Genomic DNA, 22,126 nt, shown 5'->3' on the forward strand with positions numbered 1-22,126 from the left:
CTTGAGTTTGGGTCGTTTATCTTGGGCTCGCCATGATCTAGAGCTTGCCTCGCTCACCAAAATAAATGAGCAAAGCTTGAACACTCTCTGTTCGGTTCGTTCGGCTCGTTTTCCATCCCTAAACAGGGTTGAGAATTGTGATGCAAATCACGTCATATGGCATATAATGGGCCTTATCATGTGCAATCATGACCATTGATGCCCACATTTAGATCATGATAGGTGGCTCTTCACCACTTAAATTTTTTAAGAAAGCAATTACTTGGCTAGACGAGGCGCCATCTAGAGTTTGACATCAACATTTAGGATTGGTGTAGGCCTATCATACACCATATGACCCAACCTGTTTTCGCGAATGGATCCGATTTGAACCGTCTTTAGGAATCAGGATACTAAACCTACATTGACATATTTTTTGTGGACCGATTGGTTGGATCAGGTCCAAAATCTAAATCTCTGCCAGAGAATGAATTAAAATGTACTCAATTCAACCAGGAGTTGAACTCAGTTGCAGCCAAACTCGTTTGGTATGCCAACCAATTCAAACCCAGTCCAAACTCCACTCCTTTATGCACATAGTCCCAATGTTGTTAAAAATTGGTTCACTAGGTGAATCAGTTTCTTATAAAAAAAAATGTCAAAGCAGCCAATGGGGGCTCCGCTTGTCTGGTAAGAGCAGTTAGTGCACGTTACCTTGTATTGGAAGGTTGCAAGTTCAAATCCCAATGATATCGTTGTATAACCCTAGCTTGCCTTTCATTATATACGATATGCATGCTCCATTTAGTAGGAACCAACTTTTGAATCACCGAATCCGATGTTCATACATGTTTTTTTTTTTTTGCGATAAAAAAAATGTACTTACAAATACACCAAATTTTATCATCTTCAAAAACATATTTTTCTCATTGAAAAAATATGAAATGATTGTTGATTATGCTGAACGTATCTACGATATTAGATTGAGTTGAAACAACTTGCATCGGGAGATCCCAACTAGATTGTAAGTATAATTGGTTGCAGCAAATATATATCTGAAGTTGGGTTTGGCTGGATTTTGCTAGACCCAATTTTGTATCAGGTCCAAATGATACATTCGAACCAGAACTGATATGAATAGGGTCTTGGATATATTATAACATGATCACATGTGATTTGGGTTTATGTTATAGCTGGTTGTTTAAAAGCAAATCGAGCATAATTAGCCCTCAATTCAAGTAGTCTGAACTTAGACCTAAACCCCAATAATACTAATTGGATTTAGGCTTAGTATAACGTTTATCCAGTGCCCAAATGGGTTAATGGGTCGAGGAGAGCGATCCATTGAACCAATCACCCTCAAAAGGGCCAGACTTGACTTGAACCTAGGGATGTCAAAGGATTGGATATTATCTGACATCTGGCCTGAATCTGAATCCCATTAGTCAGATTTGGATCATCCAATAGCCAAAATTGGGTCCAATTAGCAATTGAATCTGAACTGGCATTGAGTTTTGCATCTGAATATGAGTCCAAATCCAACTAAGATCCAAATATGACTAAATCCCATGTAAATATCTGATTTTAACCTAATCAATATCCAGAATCAGTTTTAGCTGACCCATATGACTCCGAATCAAAATCCAAATCTGATTAGGTCAGATCTGCTTAGGTTGGACTAGGTATTCTTAGAATCCAAATCGAGTCTGACCTGTTTACGTCCCTACTTGAACCAGCACTAGCGCAATAAAACTGCACCAGACACAAACCCGGCAAGGGAGGGGGGCCAGGTTTAGGGCGGGTCACTGATTGGGTCAGGCCTGGCGGCATGGATTTGAGCCGGGTAGGGATGTAAACCGTCAGGATTCGGATAGGATGTGTCCAATACCATATTGGATTAATTGGTGGAGAGTGTAAAAATAAAATTTCTCTTGGTAGGAAACATTCCTCCACTGCCCCTCTTGGAGGAATGTTTTCTATAAAAAAAGTGTACTCTTTAGAAAAAGTCTCATTGAAAAAGTCTCTCTCGTTTGGAAGGGTACGGAATTTTCATTTTGCATCACTTTTCCTACATCTTTCTCGCTTCCAAACATGCCTTAAGGTTTTTCCTTTGGTGGGATACATGTTTGATAAAGTTTTTCTTTGTTAAAATGTTTTTTCAATCATTTTCTAATTAGTTTTTTGTTCCCGTTTCACATGCACTTGAAAAACGTAGTTTCTCATTTTGGCTTCCCAAGAGGTTTTTTATTTATGTTTCTATTTCTGACAACCTTGTTTTAACTCAATATTACCACATAACTATCAAAACTTTGGATCATGTTATTTCTATCAAAAAATATGATATTTTGAGTTGTAAAATTTGAGTGCATTGTGGACCGTTGATTTTTTAAACCATTAAAAAACCAGCTTTAACTATCACAACATGTGATTCAACACTCATTTCCCACTAAACAATCATTGTAGATCGTAAGATTTAATTTACAAAAAAAATCCAAAACCTGATTTTCAACTCAACAGTTCTACATAACTTAGTGCCCTCGATAGCACCAAATATTAACCCAAAACAAAATTAAGGCTTAAGTTAAAAGCTGTCCTATTTCCATGAAACTTCCCTCTTATTTGTGTTTATTTACAACACTACCCCTCCGACGGGCCATGAGCTCGCTCTCCCGGCCACGATATAAAGCGAGAACGTTCACTGGTTCTGTCTTTTCTCAAAGAGGTTTTTTCTTCCGACACTTCTTGTGTGAATTCGAAGAGGTAAGATCGAAGACGTGGATAGCGCTCGGAGAGCGAGGCGATGGTCTGTATGTTCTTCCACCTCGTTTCCTATTGTTTTCCCTTTCACTTCTCTCTCGTGCAAACCCTAATTTCTCCATCTCTCTCTCGCGCTCTCTCTCTTTCTCTTGATTCTTCGAGTTTTTTGCGCTTAGAACTAGAGAGATCTGATAATTTAGGACTCTTTATGTGGATTTAGTGCGATTTTGGTATTTTCATGGAGATTTCACTGTGGATTGATTCTCGTAGAGTCTAGATGAAATATTGGGTTTTAAATGATGTGATGAATTGGACTTTTTTTCTGTCGATTAGAGGTTTTAGTTCCAGATGAATCGAGTCTTGCGGTTTTATTTCTAGTTGATTATTACGTACTTTTGGTGTTTTCTCTTGGATTGGTATACGTGAAAATTCGAAGAGGAAGATATGTTGATTTATATAAACGAAGATCTTGTGTGAGTAGTTTGCCTGAATAGTCTGGAACCCTTCCTTTTCTTTTATTGGTTTTTGTTGTCTGCATCGGTGGGTGAGTTTCTGGGGCGAGGGAAGTTCAGACTATGGTATCTATGCTCTTAGGTGAAAAAGACTGCAAATGAAATTAGGGGAATCGTTTTCTGTTGATATCTGACGAATACAAGCAGCTTCGTAGCAAAATATTGTGGGGACAAGGGAAGTACAGACTATGGTATCTCGGCTTTTAGGTGAAAGAGATTGCAAAAGAATTTAAGAGAACCAATTTCTGTTAATGTTTGACGTACAAAAGCGGGTCCTTAGATTTTTGAATGTGAAATAATTCGAGGGTCATTTTTGAGGTCTGGGTCTTTAGATACCATAGAGACTGTATATTTTGTTTCAATGGAAAGATCTCTGCTATCAAAGTCATTCTTTTTTAGCACTGAAGAATTTCCTTTTTATTTTCTCCCTCTCCGTGGGTGTGAAGTTTGTGCTGTTGTTGTTTTCCAAGAAAACCTGTTATTGATATTTGTGAGAAAACCCAATTTTAACATATGTTCACTCTATTCTTGATGACAATATGGTTTTGATTAGATCGTCAAATATGAATACTCAGCACTGAAAAATCTCCATTTTTGTCTCTATGGAATTGAGGAAACATGTGCTTGATGATCCCTGAGAAAAGTCAAGACTCTGATATGTCACTTCTGATGGCAGTGTGACTTTGATTAGTTACTCAGTTATAGGGATGCACACGAGCCGAGTTGGAGCCGAGCCTGGGCTGTTCGAACTTGGCTCGGTTCAAAATGTTTCTGTACAAGCTCGGCTCGAGCTCGGAGTCGAGCTTGAATGGAATTGTCCAGACTCGGCTCGAGCCGAGAGCTCGAGCCGAGCCGAGCTTCAAGGCATTCCAAAAAAATAATCTTTTAAAAATTTTGGAGAAGGTGGGATTCTAACCCTAACCTCTCTCAAGGTTTCACAAGTGACCCACCACTAAGCCAAAGATTATATTTTGTTCATTGAAACCGAATAGTAAAAGTACTCTAGATTAACATACAGCAGAAAAAGTAAAAAACGGGATTCGAACTTGGCACCTTTTGAAAAAAAACTAACGGCCTACCCATTACAGTAACAATGACTTGTTGATTAATTTTGCAAACATATTATATATATGCTTGCATCTGAGCCTTATTGAGCTCTGTAGGCTGATCAAGCTCTGATCGTTTGCTCGTCTTAGCCTTAGAACCATGTACAATCTTGGCTCATTTAAAGCACGGACGAGCTTCGGGCTGAGCTTAACTTATCTGAGCTCGAGCTCGGCTCATTGTGCATCCCTAGTCAATTATCAATAAGATTGTTGCACCAAATTCCTTAGCTAGTTCTTTATTACTTATATGGTTGTATAGAGGGTCTTTTGTTGAAGATGGTGTCTTTTAAGTGAAATAAATGCGGTAACAGGGGAGAATGGAAATGGCCTATGAATCATGTAATTGGCTTTTTTTGCTGTGGTAACAGGTAAGCAAAAGAATATCAGATCCTTTAACTTCTATTTTCCAACATTTAGCACACTAGAATGAGTTTGTATAAAGAGAAAGTGAGGTAGGACTTTAAAGTATGTTCAGACTTTACACTAATCATAAAGTTTGAATGAAGAAAAAATAAAGATTTGGCAAGTATGTCCAGAATCTTTACTAATCATAAGTCTGAAACTGCTTATGCAATTTATCCGAATATGTGGTATTGGCATGTTGATATTAGGGAGAGATTGATGATTAAAGGTTCTATGTGAGAATCTTCCTGTAGGATAAAACACAGATTTTGTGAACTCAGTATGGTGTAACCAGAGTTACCGGAAGCACTTATACAGTAGGGGAAGCGCGCTTCCTCGATACGCGTTTCGGAAGCGCGAAACGTTGCGCTTCCGAAATGCGTGGGGGAAGCTTCCCTTTTTTGGGAAGCGTGCTTCCCATAAATGGGAAGAGCGCTTCCCCCTCGCTTCCCTCTTTTTTCATTTTTATTTATTTATTATTTATTTTTCTTCTTTTTTCGCTTCCCCCTCTTTTCTTAGGTCGCTTCCTAGGTCGCTTCAGAGACGGTTCGTGATTCGCTTCTAAGTCATCCCACGCTTCCCGCTTCCTAAAATTTTGAAAGTGCCTCGCTTCCTGCTTCCTCGACTAGCAACCATGGGTGTAACATTATAAAACAAGGTAGATTTTATCCATCCTTTCCTGGCTTCAAGTATGTTTCATTTCTAGTGTTCTGCTTCGGCGTTATGCTACTTGTAAATTGTTTTGAGCTAATTTGTGAAAATTTTGATGAATTATTGTACTGTGAAATCAAGCATGAACTAAGATATGCCAATTTTGTACTCTTATATTTTTTTTTTCTGTGTGAGAGATTGCTAAAAGTTTGATACAACAGTGAAAATTTTTCTTCACAGTGGTTGCTTGTCAAATGCCACTATCATTGAAGGTGGAGCTTGGTGATTCTTTTCTTTTGTGGGCATTGGTGTATTGTAACATTCAAGAACAGTATGAGTGGTCCTCCTAAAAGACCACATGATGATGGAAGCCATTCCACATTTACCATGAAACGGACACTTGAAGATACCACTGCATTTTCAAATCCTAGTGGCAAATCAACTCAATCTGTTATAAATGACTATCATCCACCATTTGAACCTGGGCTAGATGGGAGATTGGCAAAAGGCTCACGGTCTGAGTCTCGTGATGTTGATAAAAGATTTGGTGTTCTTCCCATTTATCGAGTACCTTCTTCCGATCCTACATTGGAACATTCAACCAGTACTGATGCTAGGCTGGACACAAGGGAATTAAAGGATAACAGAGACTCCAGGTCTGAAGTTAGAGAGGCAAAGGTAGAAGGTAGGGAGCTGTATGGGGAACCAAGGTTAGATCCCCAGTTGTTAAAAGCTGAAAAGGATACATGGTTAGAGAATAGAGGAGATGACAAGGATCTCAAATCTGAGAGAGAACCTATAACAAATTTTAAATATGAAACTAAGATGGAAAAGGATGCATATGTGGGAGGAAGTACACACTTGAGCTGGAAAGATATGAAAGATCATCATCGAAGAAGATACCCAGAACCATCATTTGATAATTATGAAACTTGGCGAGTTTCACGGAATATGTTGCATGGACCAGAAGAAATTACTAAAGGTAACACAACAAATGAAGATAAGGAGTATTTTGAAACTCGAAAAGCTGTGGGGGAGAACAAGGTTGACTGGAAGTGTGAAGAGAAGTTCAGGGATAAGGAACGAAAAAGGAAAGATGAGAAACCTAGGGATTGGGTAGAGCGGGACAAGGAGAAGAGTGATCGCCGTAAAGATCTTTTGCATGCTAGTAATAATAATGAGCGCAGAGAATCTACAAGACTGGAAAGAGAGCTTGAGAGGTCTGAGAGGGAAGGTGTGGATGGTGGAAAAGACAAGGAAAGGCTTAAAGACAAGGAAAAGGATCATATAAAGAAAGAAGTGCAAGATAATAATGAAAAAGAGAGCCTGCAGAATGATAAGGAACATGCGGAGGGAGCTGTTAAGGTGACCGAACAAGACACTGCAGCTTTTGAACCAAAGCGAACGAAAGAATTTGATATATGGAAGGCTGGTGAAAGGGATTCCAAAGACAGGATGAGGGAAAGAGATCAAGATACTGAAGGAGATAGACAAGAAAAGCGTGGCAGGTCTTGTGAGAAGGAATCAGATGATGGATTTGCTGGGGATGGGGCTACAGAAAGGGAGAGGGAATCATTTGGTTATGGGGTTCAACAATCGTAGGAGAATGCTTCGTCCAAGAGCAAATCTTCAAGCAGCAAGTAGGGATTCTCGGATGCGGTCTCGTCCAAGGGATAATGAAGGGTACTTATCTTCATTTTTTTATAATTCACATCCTAAATATTGTCCATTAGTTGTATTTGAGCATCTTTTACTGGTCTTCTCAAAATCTAAAAGTTTAATCTGTTTTCTTTGTTGTTTTGCATATGTTGAACACACTTCTCAAAACCTACAAGAGTGATATGGTACTTATATCATTGAATTGTCAATACATTTGATATTGTTAAATGGTAGACACTGCAATGCCATTATTTGTGTAATCATTGCTTCACGATACAAGCCAATTATTGTTTGCTGGGATGAAGGGGAATCTTGTCCAGGGAAAGGTACTTCTAAAGAAATTTATTGCACTCATTACTTGCATATTACTTGCAAATTTTGGGAAAAGGAGAACACCTTATGAAAAGGTTAAACATATAGGGCGTTGTTGAATAATCGTTGGACTTTGCCATAATTTTGATTGTTTGGCTGACCTGTACGTTTCAGTGTTCTTTGACCATGTTATGTACACTTTCTTTTTAGCAAACATGGTGCTCAGAACTTTCTGATATTGCTTTTATAGCTTAGATGTCTACTCCAAGAATGCCAATTACTTGCTATGGTCTTTTGCTTTGCTGAATTTGGATTCATTAATGTCATTTAAGCTAAATCTGTGCCAATGCCATGTTAAATATATAGCCCGATGGATGGGAATTTATGGTTTGATTGCGATGTCATAGCCTCATTTTTTGATGGATTTCCCTTTTTGGGTGCTTTCTACTTATCTTATCAATGATATCTGTTCTTATTTTTCTAAATACAGCTATATATCTTAATAAGATGAACATGGTTATCATGTTTAATTTAGCTACTGCATCTTCTGATTAGGACCTCAAAATTTGAAGGATCTAATGTTGCATCAGATGCAGATTTAGTTCTCAATGTATGAAAATAAACCGTTTGATGTCTACTTTCCGCCGTTAAACCCGGTGGTATTTTGTCTAGGTCAAGTTTGCATCCTTGTACTATGCTTGAACAGAACTTGTTTCATAGCAAAAACACATTCGTTTTCTGCATTCAGCATTAATGAAAACATATTTCCTTCTAATGTTCAATAGAACCTTCCACATCCTGTTAAGGTTTTAGTTTATGGTTGCTATAGGATAATGATTGTGTACATGCAGCATGTGTTAATATTTTGAATTGATTGTTAGTGTGTCATGGATAATTGAGGAATTTATTACTTCGTTACCCTGTGATTGCTTTTTCCAGTTTGTGTAGTTATGCTTATTTTACATTTTTCAAACTAACAAATTCTCTTTTTGTGTATTTGCAGATCTCAAGGTTAGCAAAGATCTTCCTCATAACTATTTTGATAGATGATGATACTTATTGCAAATTGGGATATCTGCAGCATCCTGCTGGTTGAAAGCTTTCTCTGGTCAAAATTATGCCTGCATTTCTGCCCAGATTCAGAATATTCACTTTTTTGCCGTTTTTATTTTTTTACTTTTAATTCTTCTGTTGGATCCGGTCCTTTTTTTAATTTCCTTTTTAAACTTTTAACTCTTACTGAGGAATTATTTTGTACCTTTGGGCAAGTTTTTTCTGAATGGGCTCTAACCAATTAATTTTCATCCTGTTGGTTTTCATATCTTGACGCCTATGAGGCAGATGTGTTTTATGAGAAGGTCCTTCATTCACTATTTTGAATACTTATTTTAATCTTTTAGTGCCTATTCCTACAGAATTGTCTGTCAGCTGTGAAAATAGATTTTTCATAAGCTTTCGGTAACTTTAATTGCGTTATTTTCCCAACTTTTGCATGGAACTGAACTCAAAGACTCGAACCTAGAAAACTTTCACGGGGAAAATTTTCTCATAGTTTTCAAACGTGCCTTTGATTTTAAAAGCTTCTTTCCACTGTTATATAGAAATCATTACATAATAATCTCCAAATGTCACATATAACAATCTGCGGCCTTTTCTTCTGTTCTCCGCAACTCTTTTTGTGATTTTAAAAAAAAATTAACAACTTGATGGTTAAACTTGGGCCGCACTATTTTGTGGTTGGTACTATGGCTTGACTTCTTTTGGGACTCTACCATCTTGTGTACAGAAAATATTTTCATAACATCCTCTAAAATTGACCTATAAATCATTCCATTGCTGAATGTGGTATTTGTTATTAGTTGGTCAGCAGTGAGGGTGTCGTTCTTCTGCATGTGCACTCACTTCACAACATCATATTTTTGTGGTTGATAGCCCGCTTGCGGCCATGTGTGATTCTTATGATCTTTATCTGCTTCATATTTGGTTGTGAAGCCGCCTGGTCATCGTCTTGTTGAGTTCACCCTTTGGATGATCTCTTCTAGTTTGTAGTCATTTTAATGTATGTCATAGTATGCCACAAATCTCACTCAGTTGTCTTTGTTTAAAATTAGTCAACTTCATTCTTGACATATGATGTTGAATCTTCATTTGATATCAATTCCAGGAAAATCTGAATTGTCAACTGTAGTGTATAAAGTTGATGAATGTATGCAAGAGCTTGTAAAATTGTGGAAGGATTTTGAAGGGTCTCAGAGTGGCAAAAATGAAGTGTCTCAGAATGGGAAAAATGACGAAGGTACTCATAGTGAAGGTCCAACTCTAGAAATCAGAATACCAGCTGAATATGTTACTGCAACAAATCGACAGGTATGTGCACAAGAAATTTGTGAGAAGTATTTTGTATGTTTTTTCTTACCAGTTGAGGCTTCATGATCAGTTTAGAGCCTGTTTATGCTGGAAGTTTTGGGTCACTTCTTTGAACAAGTTCCTTGTCAAACTGGTTAAGCTTATGAAATAAATGATTAATAGACCAGTAATATTAGGAAGCTGTAACTGAACTTTCAGCACTTACATCTCACAACGAATACCACAATTTTTTTTTCCATTTTATATGTGAGGTTGCGAATGCGGGTCTCTTTTTTTCTTTTCTAGCCATTTTAAAGAAGATGAAGAGAATTGAAAAAATAAAGTGTCAAAGTGGAAAGAAACTAAATATAATCAAACATACCAGCATAGTGCTATTATATGTAATATAAACTTAGATAACATAAACATATACTTTTTATATAGTAAATTGTGTTTAACATTGTTTTTTGCCAATTGCTGACATCCACTTCCTAATTGACACTTTGTGTTAATTGCTTATAGCAAGTTTGGCTTGTAAACATGCCATTCATAGGCAGGAGAACATTCGTTGCTAGGCTTATTTGCCTCAAAGCGCCATATGTTTGTCCCTTGGGATAAGTAGGCCCTGATTGTTGGTGCCTCAGCTGCATTTGATGTGTCTTTAGTCACAATCAAGGGTCTAGTCACTAGTGTTGGCACTTGAACTGCAATGATGGAGTCTGTCAGTTGTATGGACGTGCAAGTTATCTGTTAATGCAAGTGCAAAGTATAATACAAAATCCAATATATGATTATTTCAACAGAAATCTGTTGGAGCAGATGGCAAATTTATCCCTTGATGTAATATGTGGAGATGTTTAAATGGCTTTTGGTTCCACCTGTAGTCATAACTATTACCTTGCAATTGAATAAGGTAATGTTAGATATCATGGTATTTTCATGGTCTATCTTATTTTTTGTTAGCTTATGCTATTCAGATATGGCTTTTTCTTATTATGTTCTTTCTACACATTTTGCTACTTTATATATTTTTCTGATATTATTTCAAAAGGATTTACTAAAGTGAAATCTATTTTTATTATTTTAGATTTTAGCTTTTTCCCCAAATAATGCAGATAGCTTCCTGAATCATATAAAAAATCTATAATATCCCAGGAAATTGCCTCTCCAAGATATTGTTAGGATAGGTATTTGGTGAAAAGAAGCCATCGTTGGGTCTTGGACCCAAACCCGACCCGATTCATGTATCGGATCGGGTCAAGATCCAAACTTTGTATAATGTATTTTAAAAGGCTTATTAAAGGGTATTTTCGTACCCTAGAATTGTACACTAAATATATATATTATTGAATGAGAGACGCAGACACATTGACGTCTTTTCTTTCTCCAGACTCTTCTCCCGTCTCTTCTTTTCTCTCTTTTGCAGAAGACTGCGTGAAGGCCCTTTTCTGACATGGTATCAGAGCAGTAAATTTCTGGGTGTGAAATCTCGTATTCTATTCCTCGTTTCCATTTTCCAACCCTCGTCGACAGGCTGCTTCATCTGCGTGAAGTGCTCAGCCATCGTGACAGCGTGGACGTGAACTCTCCTCGTCGACAGCGTGAACTCGAACCCCTCTCATCTTCTCTGGACAGCGTGAAGTCTGCAGCATGAAGTCTGCAGCGTGAAGTGCTCGAACCCCTCTTCTATTCCTCGTTTCCAGCCCTCGTCGACAGGCTGCTCCAGAACCCCTCTTCTATTCCTCGTTTCCAGCCCTCGTCGACAGGCTGCTTCATCTGTGTGAAGTGCTCAGCCATAGTTGGTATTATTCAGCTTTAGCGTGAAGTTTGCAGGACTCATCTTCGGCGACAGGTCCCTCTACTCCTTTTGACTCTTACAAGTTACCCTAATTCCTCCCATCTTAGCCATCTGTCGACACAGTCTCTTATTTCTATCAAGACACTCTAAGATGAATCTGAAACTCAGTCTTGTCATCTTTAATTTCTTGTTTTGTTTCTGATTAAATTATTGTTGTTAGTTTATACATTCTGTGTTTTCACGCTCAAGCTAAACCGAGTTCTGTTATATATATATATATATATTTTTTTCTTCCTTTCCCTCTCCTATACACAGTCCTGAAGTCATAACTTTAATCTCTTGATTTCATTCCTATTTCTGCCCAAATCCACTCCCAAGCATTCAAATGGATTCACATCATCCACAGTCCGGACTTTCTTCCAATTTCCTTGGCCAATTAGTCTCTGAAAAACTGAATAATACCAACTTTTTAACCTAGAAGCGACAGATTATACCATTTATAAAGAGTCAGGATCTCTCTGGTCATCTGGATGGATCCGTCACACCTCCTCCAGAATTCACTTCGCAGGAAAGAACAGACGATAAATGGGCGCAATGTATTGTTCTTCTGAAGAATCTCGAATATGTCACTTGGATGAAAAGGGATCAATCGTTAGTGGCATATATCACTTCAACTCTCTCACAGGAGGTTCTTGTAGCCATTCCTGATGACTGTTCGGCCAAAGAGCTGTGGGATTTCAAACATATTCGCAGATATCTGAGGCGAGAATCATGTTTCTCAAGAGAGAATTTCAAATGCTGAAGAAAGACTCCATGTCTATTATGGAATATCTGAACAAAATGAAAAGTGTCACGGATCAACTGGCTATTGTGGGGTGTCTCGTAAGTGAAAAGGATAAGGTGCAACAAACCTTGAGTGGGCTGGGACCAGAATATCATGTCATGACGACGACTTTATTATGTTTACTAGAACTTTCGAAGTTTGAAGATCTTCGCGCGAAATTGCTGCAATATGAAATGACTCTGAAAGGATCTTCTGACGATCTTCATGGACATGCAGGAACCCAAGATGTGCTCGCCACGGGAATGACTTATGGTAGAGATCGAGGAATTTCCTTTCGAGGAAAGGGAGGCCAAGCGAGAAATACTTTTGGAGGACGTGGTATACTTCCAACGCCCAATATACAAGGACAAAGGCCTATTCCCACCTGTTTTCTATGCAATAAGAAATGGCATATTAAGGCAAACTGCTGGTTCAACCCTCAAAACAAAGGAAAAGGTCCACAAGCAGATGCTAGAAAGGATGGAGAAGTAAAAGAGTTGCTGTTGGCAGCATTGGCAGGCTTGAATATGAAGCAAAATGATAAAGGCATTTGGTACGTCGACTTCGGAGCAGCTACCCATGTCACGGGTGATGCGGGTAAACTCTTGACTCTTACTCCTTATGTTGGTAAGAATAGCATAGTCACGGGAGATTGCTCTCATCATTCTATCTCACATATTGGAAATGCCATTATATCCATGTCAAAATCTTCTCTTAATCTTCCAAATGTTATTCATGCTCCTAATATTCAGAAGAACATTATTTCTGTTTCAAAACTTGGTGATGATGTTAATGCTTCAGTTGAATTTACTCCCTCTTCTGTCTATGTTAAGGATCTTCGCACGAGGAGGACATTCGCTGAAGGAAAAAGATGGGGCAACATGTACATTTTTCAAGAAGATCCTTCCTCTGTTTGGTCTGACTATTCATCCTTGAAGCCTCACCAACATCAACTTCCTGTTTCTTCTGAGTCTGTGTTTGCCATTTCTGAATGTAATAAGCCAAGACTTTGGCATAGTCGTCTCGGCCATTGTGGTCGTCATTTTATTGAAAAACTTGTCTCGAATAATCTCATTCCTAAGTCCAGTTTGAGTTTGGAAGTCATTGATATGAAGTGTTCTAGTTGCCATTTATGTAAGAGTCATGTTTTGTCATTCAATTCTATTAATAAGAGAGCTTCAAGGCCCTTTGAGGTCATCTGTTCTGATGTCTGGGGTCCTGCCCCAATTATTTCTCTTTCTGGCAGTAAATATTATCTTATTTTCATTGATAGTTATTCTCGCTATACTTGGATATTTTTCATGAAACACAAATCAGAAGTTTTTGGATTGTTTAGGAAATTTCATTCCTTTGTTCAGAATCATTTCTCTACCAACATTTTCAATTTCCAGTGTGATGGAGGAGGTGAATTCTCTTCGAGTGACTTTGTTAATTTTCTTCAACATAATGGGATAAAGAGAAGAGTGCCTTGCCCACATACACCTCAACAAAATAGGATTGCTGAGAGAAAGCATCGACATATTGTTGAGAGTGCAATGAGCATGATGCACGGGAGCAATCTTCCCGTAGCATTATGGACTGAAGCTTTTCATTCCACAGTTCATGTGATAAATCGACTACCAATGACCATTTTAGAAAATAAGTCACCATATCTCTCTCTATTTGGCATACAACCTGATTATCATGAATTACGTGTATTTGGATCTATTTGCTATGTTCACATTGACAGCTCACTGAGACATAAGTTTCAAGATAAAGCCTTAAAGTGCAGGTTTGTGGGATATGCTGAAGACTACAAAGGATATAGGTGCTATGATCCATTGACTAAGCACGTCAAAATATCGAGAAATGTAGTTTTTGATGAAATGAATTTTGATGATCAGCCGCCTAATTCAAACCTCCACGTTGCTCATTCCAGTCCTAACATTGAGGTATATCATCCATGGTTAAATTCAGAACTCTTCTCCAGTGATAAAGAAGACTGCCCAGTAAACTGCAGTCTGAAGGAGATACATTAAGAATCAGCAAGTGAAGTTCAAACGGAAGAGATTGTTACTCAAGACTTGGAGCCAACAAGGTATAAGGGCGTTGTATATACCCGGCGAGAGAAAGAGCTCTCATCCATCCCTCGTACAGGTTCGGATCCCCCTGATCCTGCTTCTCAGATGATCCTCACGGATGCAACATCCGCTCGACAGGTGGGTAAGTTATAAAATTTTTTCATTGGATTTTTAGTTATTTTTGACATCCATAAGTAAAGAGGATGAGCCTCTCATGTTCTATCAAGCTGCAAGTTCTAAAAGATGGGTTGAAGCAATGAACGAAGAAATGAAAGCCTTACATGAATGTGAGACATGGGAGATTGTGCCTAGACCACCAAACAGAAATGTCGTTGGGTCAAAATGGGTATACAAGATAAAATATAAACCAGACGGGAGCATCGAAAGATACAAAGCCAGATTAGTAGCCAAGTGATTCACACAAGAACAAGGACAAGACTTTGATAAAACCTTCAGTCCTGTAGTTAAGATGGGAACTATTCGCATTGTGTTGAGTCTAGCCAATGAACATGGATGAACATTGAGTCAGTTGGATGTTAAAAATGCCTTTTTACACGGGGACTTAAAAGAGGAAGTCTACATGGAACAACCCACTGGGTATGCAGAGCGAGATGCCAAGCAGTATGTATGCAAGTTGAAGAGGGCACTATATGGATTAAAACAAGCTTCTCGTTCCTGGTTCGACAGTTTTTTCCTAGAGATACAAAAGCATGGCTTCTCTCGATCTTTTCTCGATCACTCGTTATTCATTCACAGTGAACAAAGCGTCACTACTCTTTTATTAATATATGTAGATGACATTATCATCACAGGAAACTGCAAAGATCACATTGAGAAGGTGAAGAAGTTACTAAATCAGAGATTCAAAATGAAAGATTTGGGAGAGCTGTGGTATTTCCTTGAGGTGGAAGTTGATAAAAGATGTGATACACTTACGCTTACTCAACACAAATACACGTTGGACATTCTCAGCAGGGCAGGCATGACAGATTGTAAGCCATTAGCAACTCCAAGTGTCATTCATCAGAAACTGAGTTCTAGAGAAGGGGATATATATGGAGATCCCACTAAGTATCGTAGCATAGTTGACATGCTGCAATATCTGACTTTTACTAGACCTGACATAGTGTATTCGGTTAATCAGGTGTCTCAGTTTATGCATGAACCTCATACGTCGCATATGGAGGCAGTCAAAAGGATACTTCGTTATCTGAAAGGTACAGTTGGTGATGGCCTGGTATATAAGAAAAGAGAATTAGATCCAGGCGGGGGGCATGATATCATCATTTATGCTGATGCAGATTGGGCGGGTGATCCAGATGAACGACGATTAGTATCTGGTTATTGTAGCTTCATTGGACCGAACCTGATATCTTGGAGCAGTAGAAAACAAAAGGCGATTGCTTGGTCAAGCACTGAGGCTGAATACAGATCGATGGCTGCTGCCACTGCTGAGGCTACATGGATAAGACATATTCTAACAGAAATGGGAGAACCGATTGCTCGATCACTGTTACTGTGTGACAATCAAAGTGCCATCAATATGTCTTTCAATCCTATCCATCATAGTCGAGCAAAGCATATTGATATAGATCAACACTTTATTAGGAAAAAGGTTGAAGAAAAGGAGATTGAGCCCATGTTTGTGCGAACTGAAGAACAAGTTGCTGATATTTTCACCAAAGGGTTGACAAAGGACAAATTTTGGTTTCTGAAAGACAAGTTGTTCATGGTCCAGGACCATGCACAACTTGAGGGAGGCTGAAAAGAAGCCATCGTTGGGTCTTGGACCCAAACCTGACCCGATTCATGTATCGGATCGGGTCAAGATCCAAACTTTGTATAATGTATTTTAAAAGGCTTATTAAAGGGTATTTTCGTACCCTAGAATTGTACACTAAATATATATATTATTGAATGAGAGACGCAGACACATTGACGTCTTTTCTTTCTCCAGACTCTTCTTCCGTCTCTTCTTTTCTCTCTTTTGCAGAAGACTGCGTGAAGGCCCTTTTCTGACATTTGGTGGCTGTGGTACCACCTAATTTATTTTTCTTAGCAGGCCTAAATTAAGTGTATCTCTAGGTATTTTTGTTTCTGCATTTTCTTGTTTTGATAAAATTGGGTATATTTTAGGTCTTCATGTCTTCCATCACTTTATTATTAGTATTTTATGAGTATCCTTGATCCAAAGTTTGCTAACAAACTACAGAAATTTTAATAACGTTGATTATTGTTTATTTTCTGTATCAGATTGTCTTGAGTCAGATGCAAAGATTTATTTTGTTATGACAGATTGGTTTTAGATTTATACCTCATCTTTGTTATTCCCATGACGCAATGTGGCATGTTAAAAGTAAAACTACATGCATTCTTTCAATTTTTTTTTTCTTAACCTTAGTTCTTAGGTTGTTGTGTGTATTAATTGTGCTGTGTGGGTTCATACATGCAGGTTAGAGGAGGCCAGTTATGGGGAACTGATGTATATACTGATGATTCAGATCTGGTTGCTGGTTTGTCTTTATCTTGGTTCCTTGCTTTTCCCCAGGGTGCTTCTTTATGTGTGTCTGCCATGAAAACATCTGATTTAGGCTGATTATATGTTTTGTGTGTTTTTGTTTTTGTTTAGTTCTCATGCATACTGGCTACTGCCGCCCGACAGCTTCCCCCCCACCATCAGCAATCCAGAAGTTCCGTGCACATATCAGAGTGCTTCCACCACAGGATTGTCAGTCTGAACTCTGAACTATTCATCATACACACTCTCTCTATCCCCCTTTCTCCCTTTACATGTGCATGCCCAAGTAATTATAACTTCTTGGGTTGTAATTTCTATCTTATTAGGTTGTTCTACTTACAGCCATTCCAGAGAACTTTTGTTGAATTATTATTTTCTGTAATTTATCGATGTTTTCTTTTTTATTTTTTTTTAATTTTGCAAATATTTCCTGGTTATTTTTTAAGAGTATTTCTAAAAGGGTCAGAAATAGAAAAAGATCCTACGCATTGGCACTATATACTGGTGATGCAATTATTTTAACTAGTGGCCAAGACTTAACAACATACTTGGATTGATGGTTGGACAGTCTTAAAGGATTAACATGAAGTGTAGTTTGTCATCTAAAGGATTAACATTAGTGTCATGAAATAGCACAGAACCCAAGACATTCCAGATCGTAGTCCAAATGCCAATTGAAATATATTTGAATACTAACAATATGCAAAACTTGATATATGAATAAATGATTTCATTCTTATTGAACAAAAATACATAAAAGAAATAAATACATAAGGGCCTCACTACAATACACTAAAAAACACACAAAAAACTTAAAACTACCCATCACTCTCTCTCCTACAATAGGCACCCCCCCCATATATATATATATAGAGAAAGAGAGAGAAAATAAAGAAAGAGATAGGGTAAAGAGAGGAGAGAGAAAGTCCTCTCTAGCTATTGGACTATAAATCTAGCTTTTGGGCTTAGTTCCCAATACAAATCTAGCTGTTGGGCTGAGTTCCCAACAAATAGACTGTTGGGCTTAGTTCCCAACACAAATTTAGTTGTTGGGCTGAGTTCCAAAGAATATATATATATATATATATATATATACATACATACAAAAAGGATAGAGTAACAATTAGGTGGTAGTCATGATAAGTTTGCAATTTGATCACTTTGCTATCTTTTCATTGTTAAGAGCAGTACTTTAGAATTACTTTATTCTTAAGGCTGAATATGATATTTTATGAATAATAAAGGACCCAAATGTAATTTTTAATTTTGGCTAATCTCTATTTAAACTAAAGAGATTAGACCTAATAGTAGACGTCCTTCCTTCTCTCTCTCTCTCTATCCCTCTCTCTTTTCTTCTCCCTTTTTATTCTTTTATCTATTTTTGCTGATTACATGGTATCAGAGCCTTCGACCTTGGGAGTCTGATTTTTGTGTTGCGCATGAGCTCACGTGAAGGGCATCAGATTAGAGATTTTTTTTTCTTGAGGAACAGTGTGGGGCAGTTCTGATAACAGATCTGTAGTCTGACAGTGGTCATGACTCAGATCTGAAATCAGATCTAAATGTCAAGATGAAGTCCTCTGTGCATGTCGACCAGATCCGGTGGTTACAGGTCTGGGTGTTGTGATGAGGTCGTGCAGTGTGTGATGATCAGATCTGGCAGTCGCTGATCTGTGTGTCGTGGTGAAGATCAAATACAGTCGTTGATCTGCATATCGCGGAGCAGACCCAAACAGAAAATCAGATCTGATCGTAAGTTCTTGTGTCGTTTGTGGTTGCCGAAAAAAAAATTTAAAAAGGAGGAAGAATCAGATCTGTACCCTGGCTGAGTTCAGATCTGATTATTTAGTGGATCGTGGGAGTAGATCTGAACAGTGCTATTGCTGCTAGTCGACCAGATTTACAAACTGTGACAGCGTGTTTTTATTATTATTTATGCTGGTGCGCGTGGAAGCCTAATTTTTAGATATTGTAGCAGCGATATTGGTTGTGAACCGATTGTGGGTGACGTTCCAAAATATGATCACAAGGCTGAACCGATTGGGGAATATAAAGCCTTCGCTAATCCCTTCTCATATGGGTCATCCATGAAATTAAATGAAACGAATTATGCAAGGTGGTCTTGAACTTTTATGATGTCGGTGTCTGGACTGAAAGTTTTTCACCTGTATAGAGAAAAGAGAGAGAGAGAGAGAGAGAGAGAGAGAGAGAGAGAGAGAGAGAGAGAGAGAGACGAAGAAGAAACCCAAGGCCTTTTTGGCTGTTACGATTTCTATTTTCTCATACTTAGAATCGTGACCTAAAAGGTGTTTTTATAATGTTACAACACAGAGATATGGATCCGGGTCTGGTGTATCTAGACCCGACAGTCTAAGTGGGTTACAATACATAAGTATGGATATGTTACATGGCTGTACACAATCCATGGATCGACGTGGATCGGGTCGGATCCTTTTCACCTTTTTCACCCCTCCCTCAAGTTGATCATGGTTTTGGACCATGAACAACTTGCCTTTAAGCATCAAAAAACGATCCTTTGTTAACCCTTTGGTAAATAGATCTGCAACTTGTCTTTCAGTATTGACGAACTCAGGCTCAATATCTTTTTCTTCAACCTTCTGTCTCATAAAGTGTTGGTCGATCTCAATGTACTTGGCACGACTATGATGTACTGGATTGAATGACTTGTGGGAAATCTTTTCTCCTACTTCGGTTAGTAGATGCCTGATCCATGTGACTTCGGCAGTAGCAGCAGCCATAGATCTATTCTCAGCCTCAGTGCTTGATCTAGCGATGACCTTTTGTTTTCTACTGCTCCAAGAGACTAAATTGTTTCCGATGAAGACACAATATCCTGATGTAGATCTTCGTTCATCAGGATCTCCTGCCCAGTCTGCATCACAATATACAGTGAGTCCGTGCTCATCTTTGCCATATGACTGTGGTGAATATATCAATCCATCCCCAATAGTCCCTTTCAGATATCTAAGGATCCTCTTGACCGCTTCCATATGTCCAGTACGTGGCGCATGCATAAATTGAGACACTTGATTGACTGAATAAACAATATCAGGTCTAGTGAATGTGAGGTACTATAACATTCGTATTATGCTTCGATACCTGGTGGGGTCATCACACAGATCTTCATCCTGAGCGCTAAGTTTTTGATGAAGCACACTCGGAGTTCCCAGAGGTTTGCAGTCTTGCATGCCTGCCTTGCTGAGAACGTCTACGGTGTACTTGTGCTGAGTGAGTGTCAAGCCATGAGCTTGGTTATCAACTTCTACGCCAAGAAAATAACGTAGAACTCCAAGATCTTTTATTTTGAACCTCTGACCTAGTAAGTCTTTTACTTCTTGGATGTGGGTCACAGAGTTTCCTGTGATGACAATATCATCGACATAAATTAATAACAGAGTGCTCACAGTCTGACTTCTAAAGATAAATAATGAGTGGTCCAGCATGGAACGTGAAAATCCATTTTTCTGAATCTCTAGCGAGAAGCTATCAAACCATGAGCGAGATGCTTGCTTCAGACCATAGATAGCTCTTTTTAACCTGCACACATGAGTTTTACAATTTTGTTCTTGATACCCAGGGGGTTGCTCCATGTATACTTCCTTTAGAATATTTTGAACATGGATAAATGTTTTGAAATGGAATTGAATTCTAGTTTTGAAGTTTTGAAATCAGGGTGAGATTTGAGAAATCCAAATAGAATTGAGAAATGAAATTGGTTTTTGGATTTTTGGTAATCAAGATAAACTTGGATTCTGAAATCTGGAAATAAAAATGAAATTGGATTTGAAAGTTGGAACTGGGAATAGAATTTGTTTAGAAATCTGGAATTCAAGATGGAATTTTGAATCCAGAGTCTGAATTTTAAAATGAAATTTGAATCTGAAATCTGTGATCCAAGATGGAATTACATCTGAAATTTGGAATAGAATTTGGATCTGAAGTCTGAGATTCAAGATGGAATTGGATTTTGGATCCGAAATCTGAGATCCAAAGTGAAGTTGAATTCTGGATCTGGAATCCTAAATGGATATGAAGTCTGAGATCCAAGATGAAGTTGGATTCCGGATCCTAAAGTGGATTTTGGATCTGAAGTCTGAGATCCAAGATGAAGTTGAATTCTGGATCTAGGATCTAAAATGAGAATTGGATCTGAAGTCTGAGATCCAAGATGAAGTTGAATTCTGGGTCCTAAAATGGATTTTGGATCTGAAGTCTGAGATCCAAGGTGAAGTTGGATTCTGGATCCTAAAATGGATTATGGATCTGAAGTCTGAGATCCAAGATGAAGTTGGATTCTGGATCTTAAAATGGATTTGGACCCAAGATCTAGAATCAGAGAGGATTTTTGGATCTAATTTTGGATTTGGATTTTGAAAGTCTAAATGGGACTTTTGCAGATGGATCTGGGTTTTGGAAACCCAAATTGAATTTAAAACTTAGGAAGGGTCAAGCTTTGAGATTCAGAATCAATCTCAAACTTTAGATTTTGAATTTGAAGGTAAGAAGATAAAACTTGATTTTGAATCAGAAGATGAATCAAAAACTTCAAAATTAAATTGAACTTTGAAGTTTGAATTTTGAATCAGGAAATTGAAGTATAAGATGAATTTGAAATTTCAAAGTCAAATTGGACTTTGAAATTGAATTTCTGAATCTTGAGAAATAGAATTGAATTTGAATCCATAAATAAGGTTTGATCTGAGAAATGAAGAAAAGAATCACTTGGAACTTTGAAAAAGGGGATTTTGAAAATATGATACAATTTTATCCTAAATGATGAATGCATTTAAAGAATTTTGAAATTGGATTTTAAAAATCATATTTCATTCTTTAAATGAATATAAATAAGATTGATGATATAATACACTCCTGACTATGGTCATTTAATGTATTATATAATAATCATATCTAAATTCAAAATGAAGAATAAAATACATTTTGGTGCTTTTATAGAGTTTGAAATGAAATTAATTCTCAATATATCCTGACTATGACCATTGATATATGTATTGAATTCATTTTAAACTAAACTCTGATAAAAGAGGAAAATATTTAAAGAAAATATGATGAATTTTGAAATGGATCCAGTGTGGATCCAGTGTTATTTTGTAAAAGATAAAAATTCTAAGTTTTGTTTACATCCTGACTATGGCCATTGATGTAAATCATCAACTTAAGATTA

The 22,126-nt window shown here is 37.7% G+C and overlaps 2 protein-coding genes across 3 annotated transcripts; both read left to right on the plus strand.

The window, feature by feature from the left end:
- The first annotated feature begins 2,687 nt into the window (after nucleotides 1-2,687).
- LOC149817308 (uncharacterized) lies at nucleotides 2,688-7,024 on the plus strand. Of its 2 annotated transcripts, none has more exons than XM_089987768.1 (2): nucleotides 2,688-2,782; nucleotides 5,648-7,024. In XM_089987768.1, exon 2 carries the CDS (start codon nucleotides 5,741-5,743, stop codon nucleotides 7,007-7,009), a length of 1,269 nt encoding a protein of 422 aa, XP_089843894.1. In that variant the 5' UTR covers nucleotides 2,688-2,782; nucleotides 5,648-5,740; the 3' UTR covers nucleotides 7,010-7,024. The 2 variants fall into 2 exon arrangements, with proteins under 2 accessions (XP_089843894.1, XP_089843895.1); XM_089987769.1 differs by lacking the exon at nucleotides 2,688-2,782 and adding an exon at nucleotides 5,284-5,414.
- A 1,975-nt stretch (nucleotides 7,025-8,999) lies between these two features.
- Nucleotides 9,000-17,470, plus strand: LOC149817309 (uncharacterized). Its single transcript, XM_089987770.1, has 4 exons — nucleotides 9,000-9,437; nucleotides 9,543-9,745; nucleotides 16,858-16,918; nucleotides 17,035-17,470. The coding sequence occupies exons 2-4, from the start codon at nucleotides 9,587-9,589 to the stop codon at nucleotides 17,148-17,150; spliced, it is 336 nt and encodes a 111-aa protein (XP_089843896.1). The 5' UTR covers nucleotides 9,000-9,437; nucleotides 9,543-9,586; the 3' UTR covers nucleotides 17,151-17,470.
- The last annotated feature ends 4,656 nt before the right edge of the window (nucleotides 17,471-22,126 follow it).

Source organism: Nuphar pumila, chromosome 14 (assembly GCF_984573655.1).
Source record: "Nuphar pumila chromosome 14, dmNupPumi1.hap1.1, whole genome shotgun sequence".
In the NCBI taxonomy this organism is placed as follows: domain Eukaryota; kingdom Viridiplantae; phylum Streptophyta; class Magnoliopsida; order Nymphaeales; family Nymphaeaceae; genus Nuphar; species Nuphar pumila.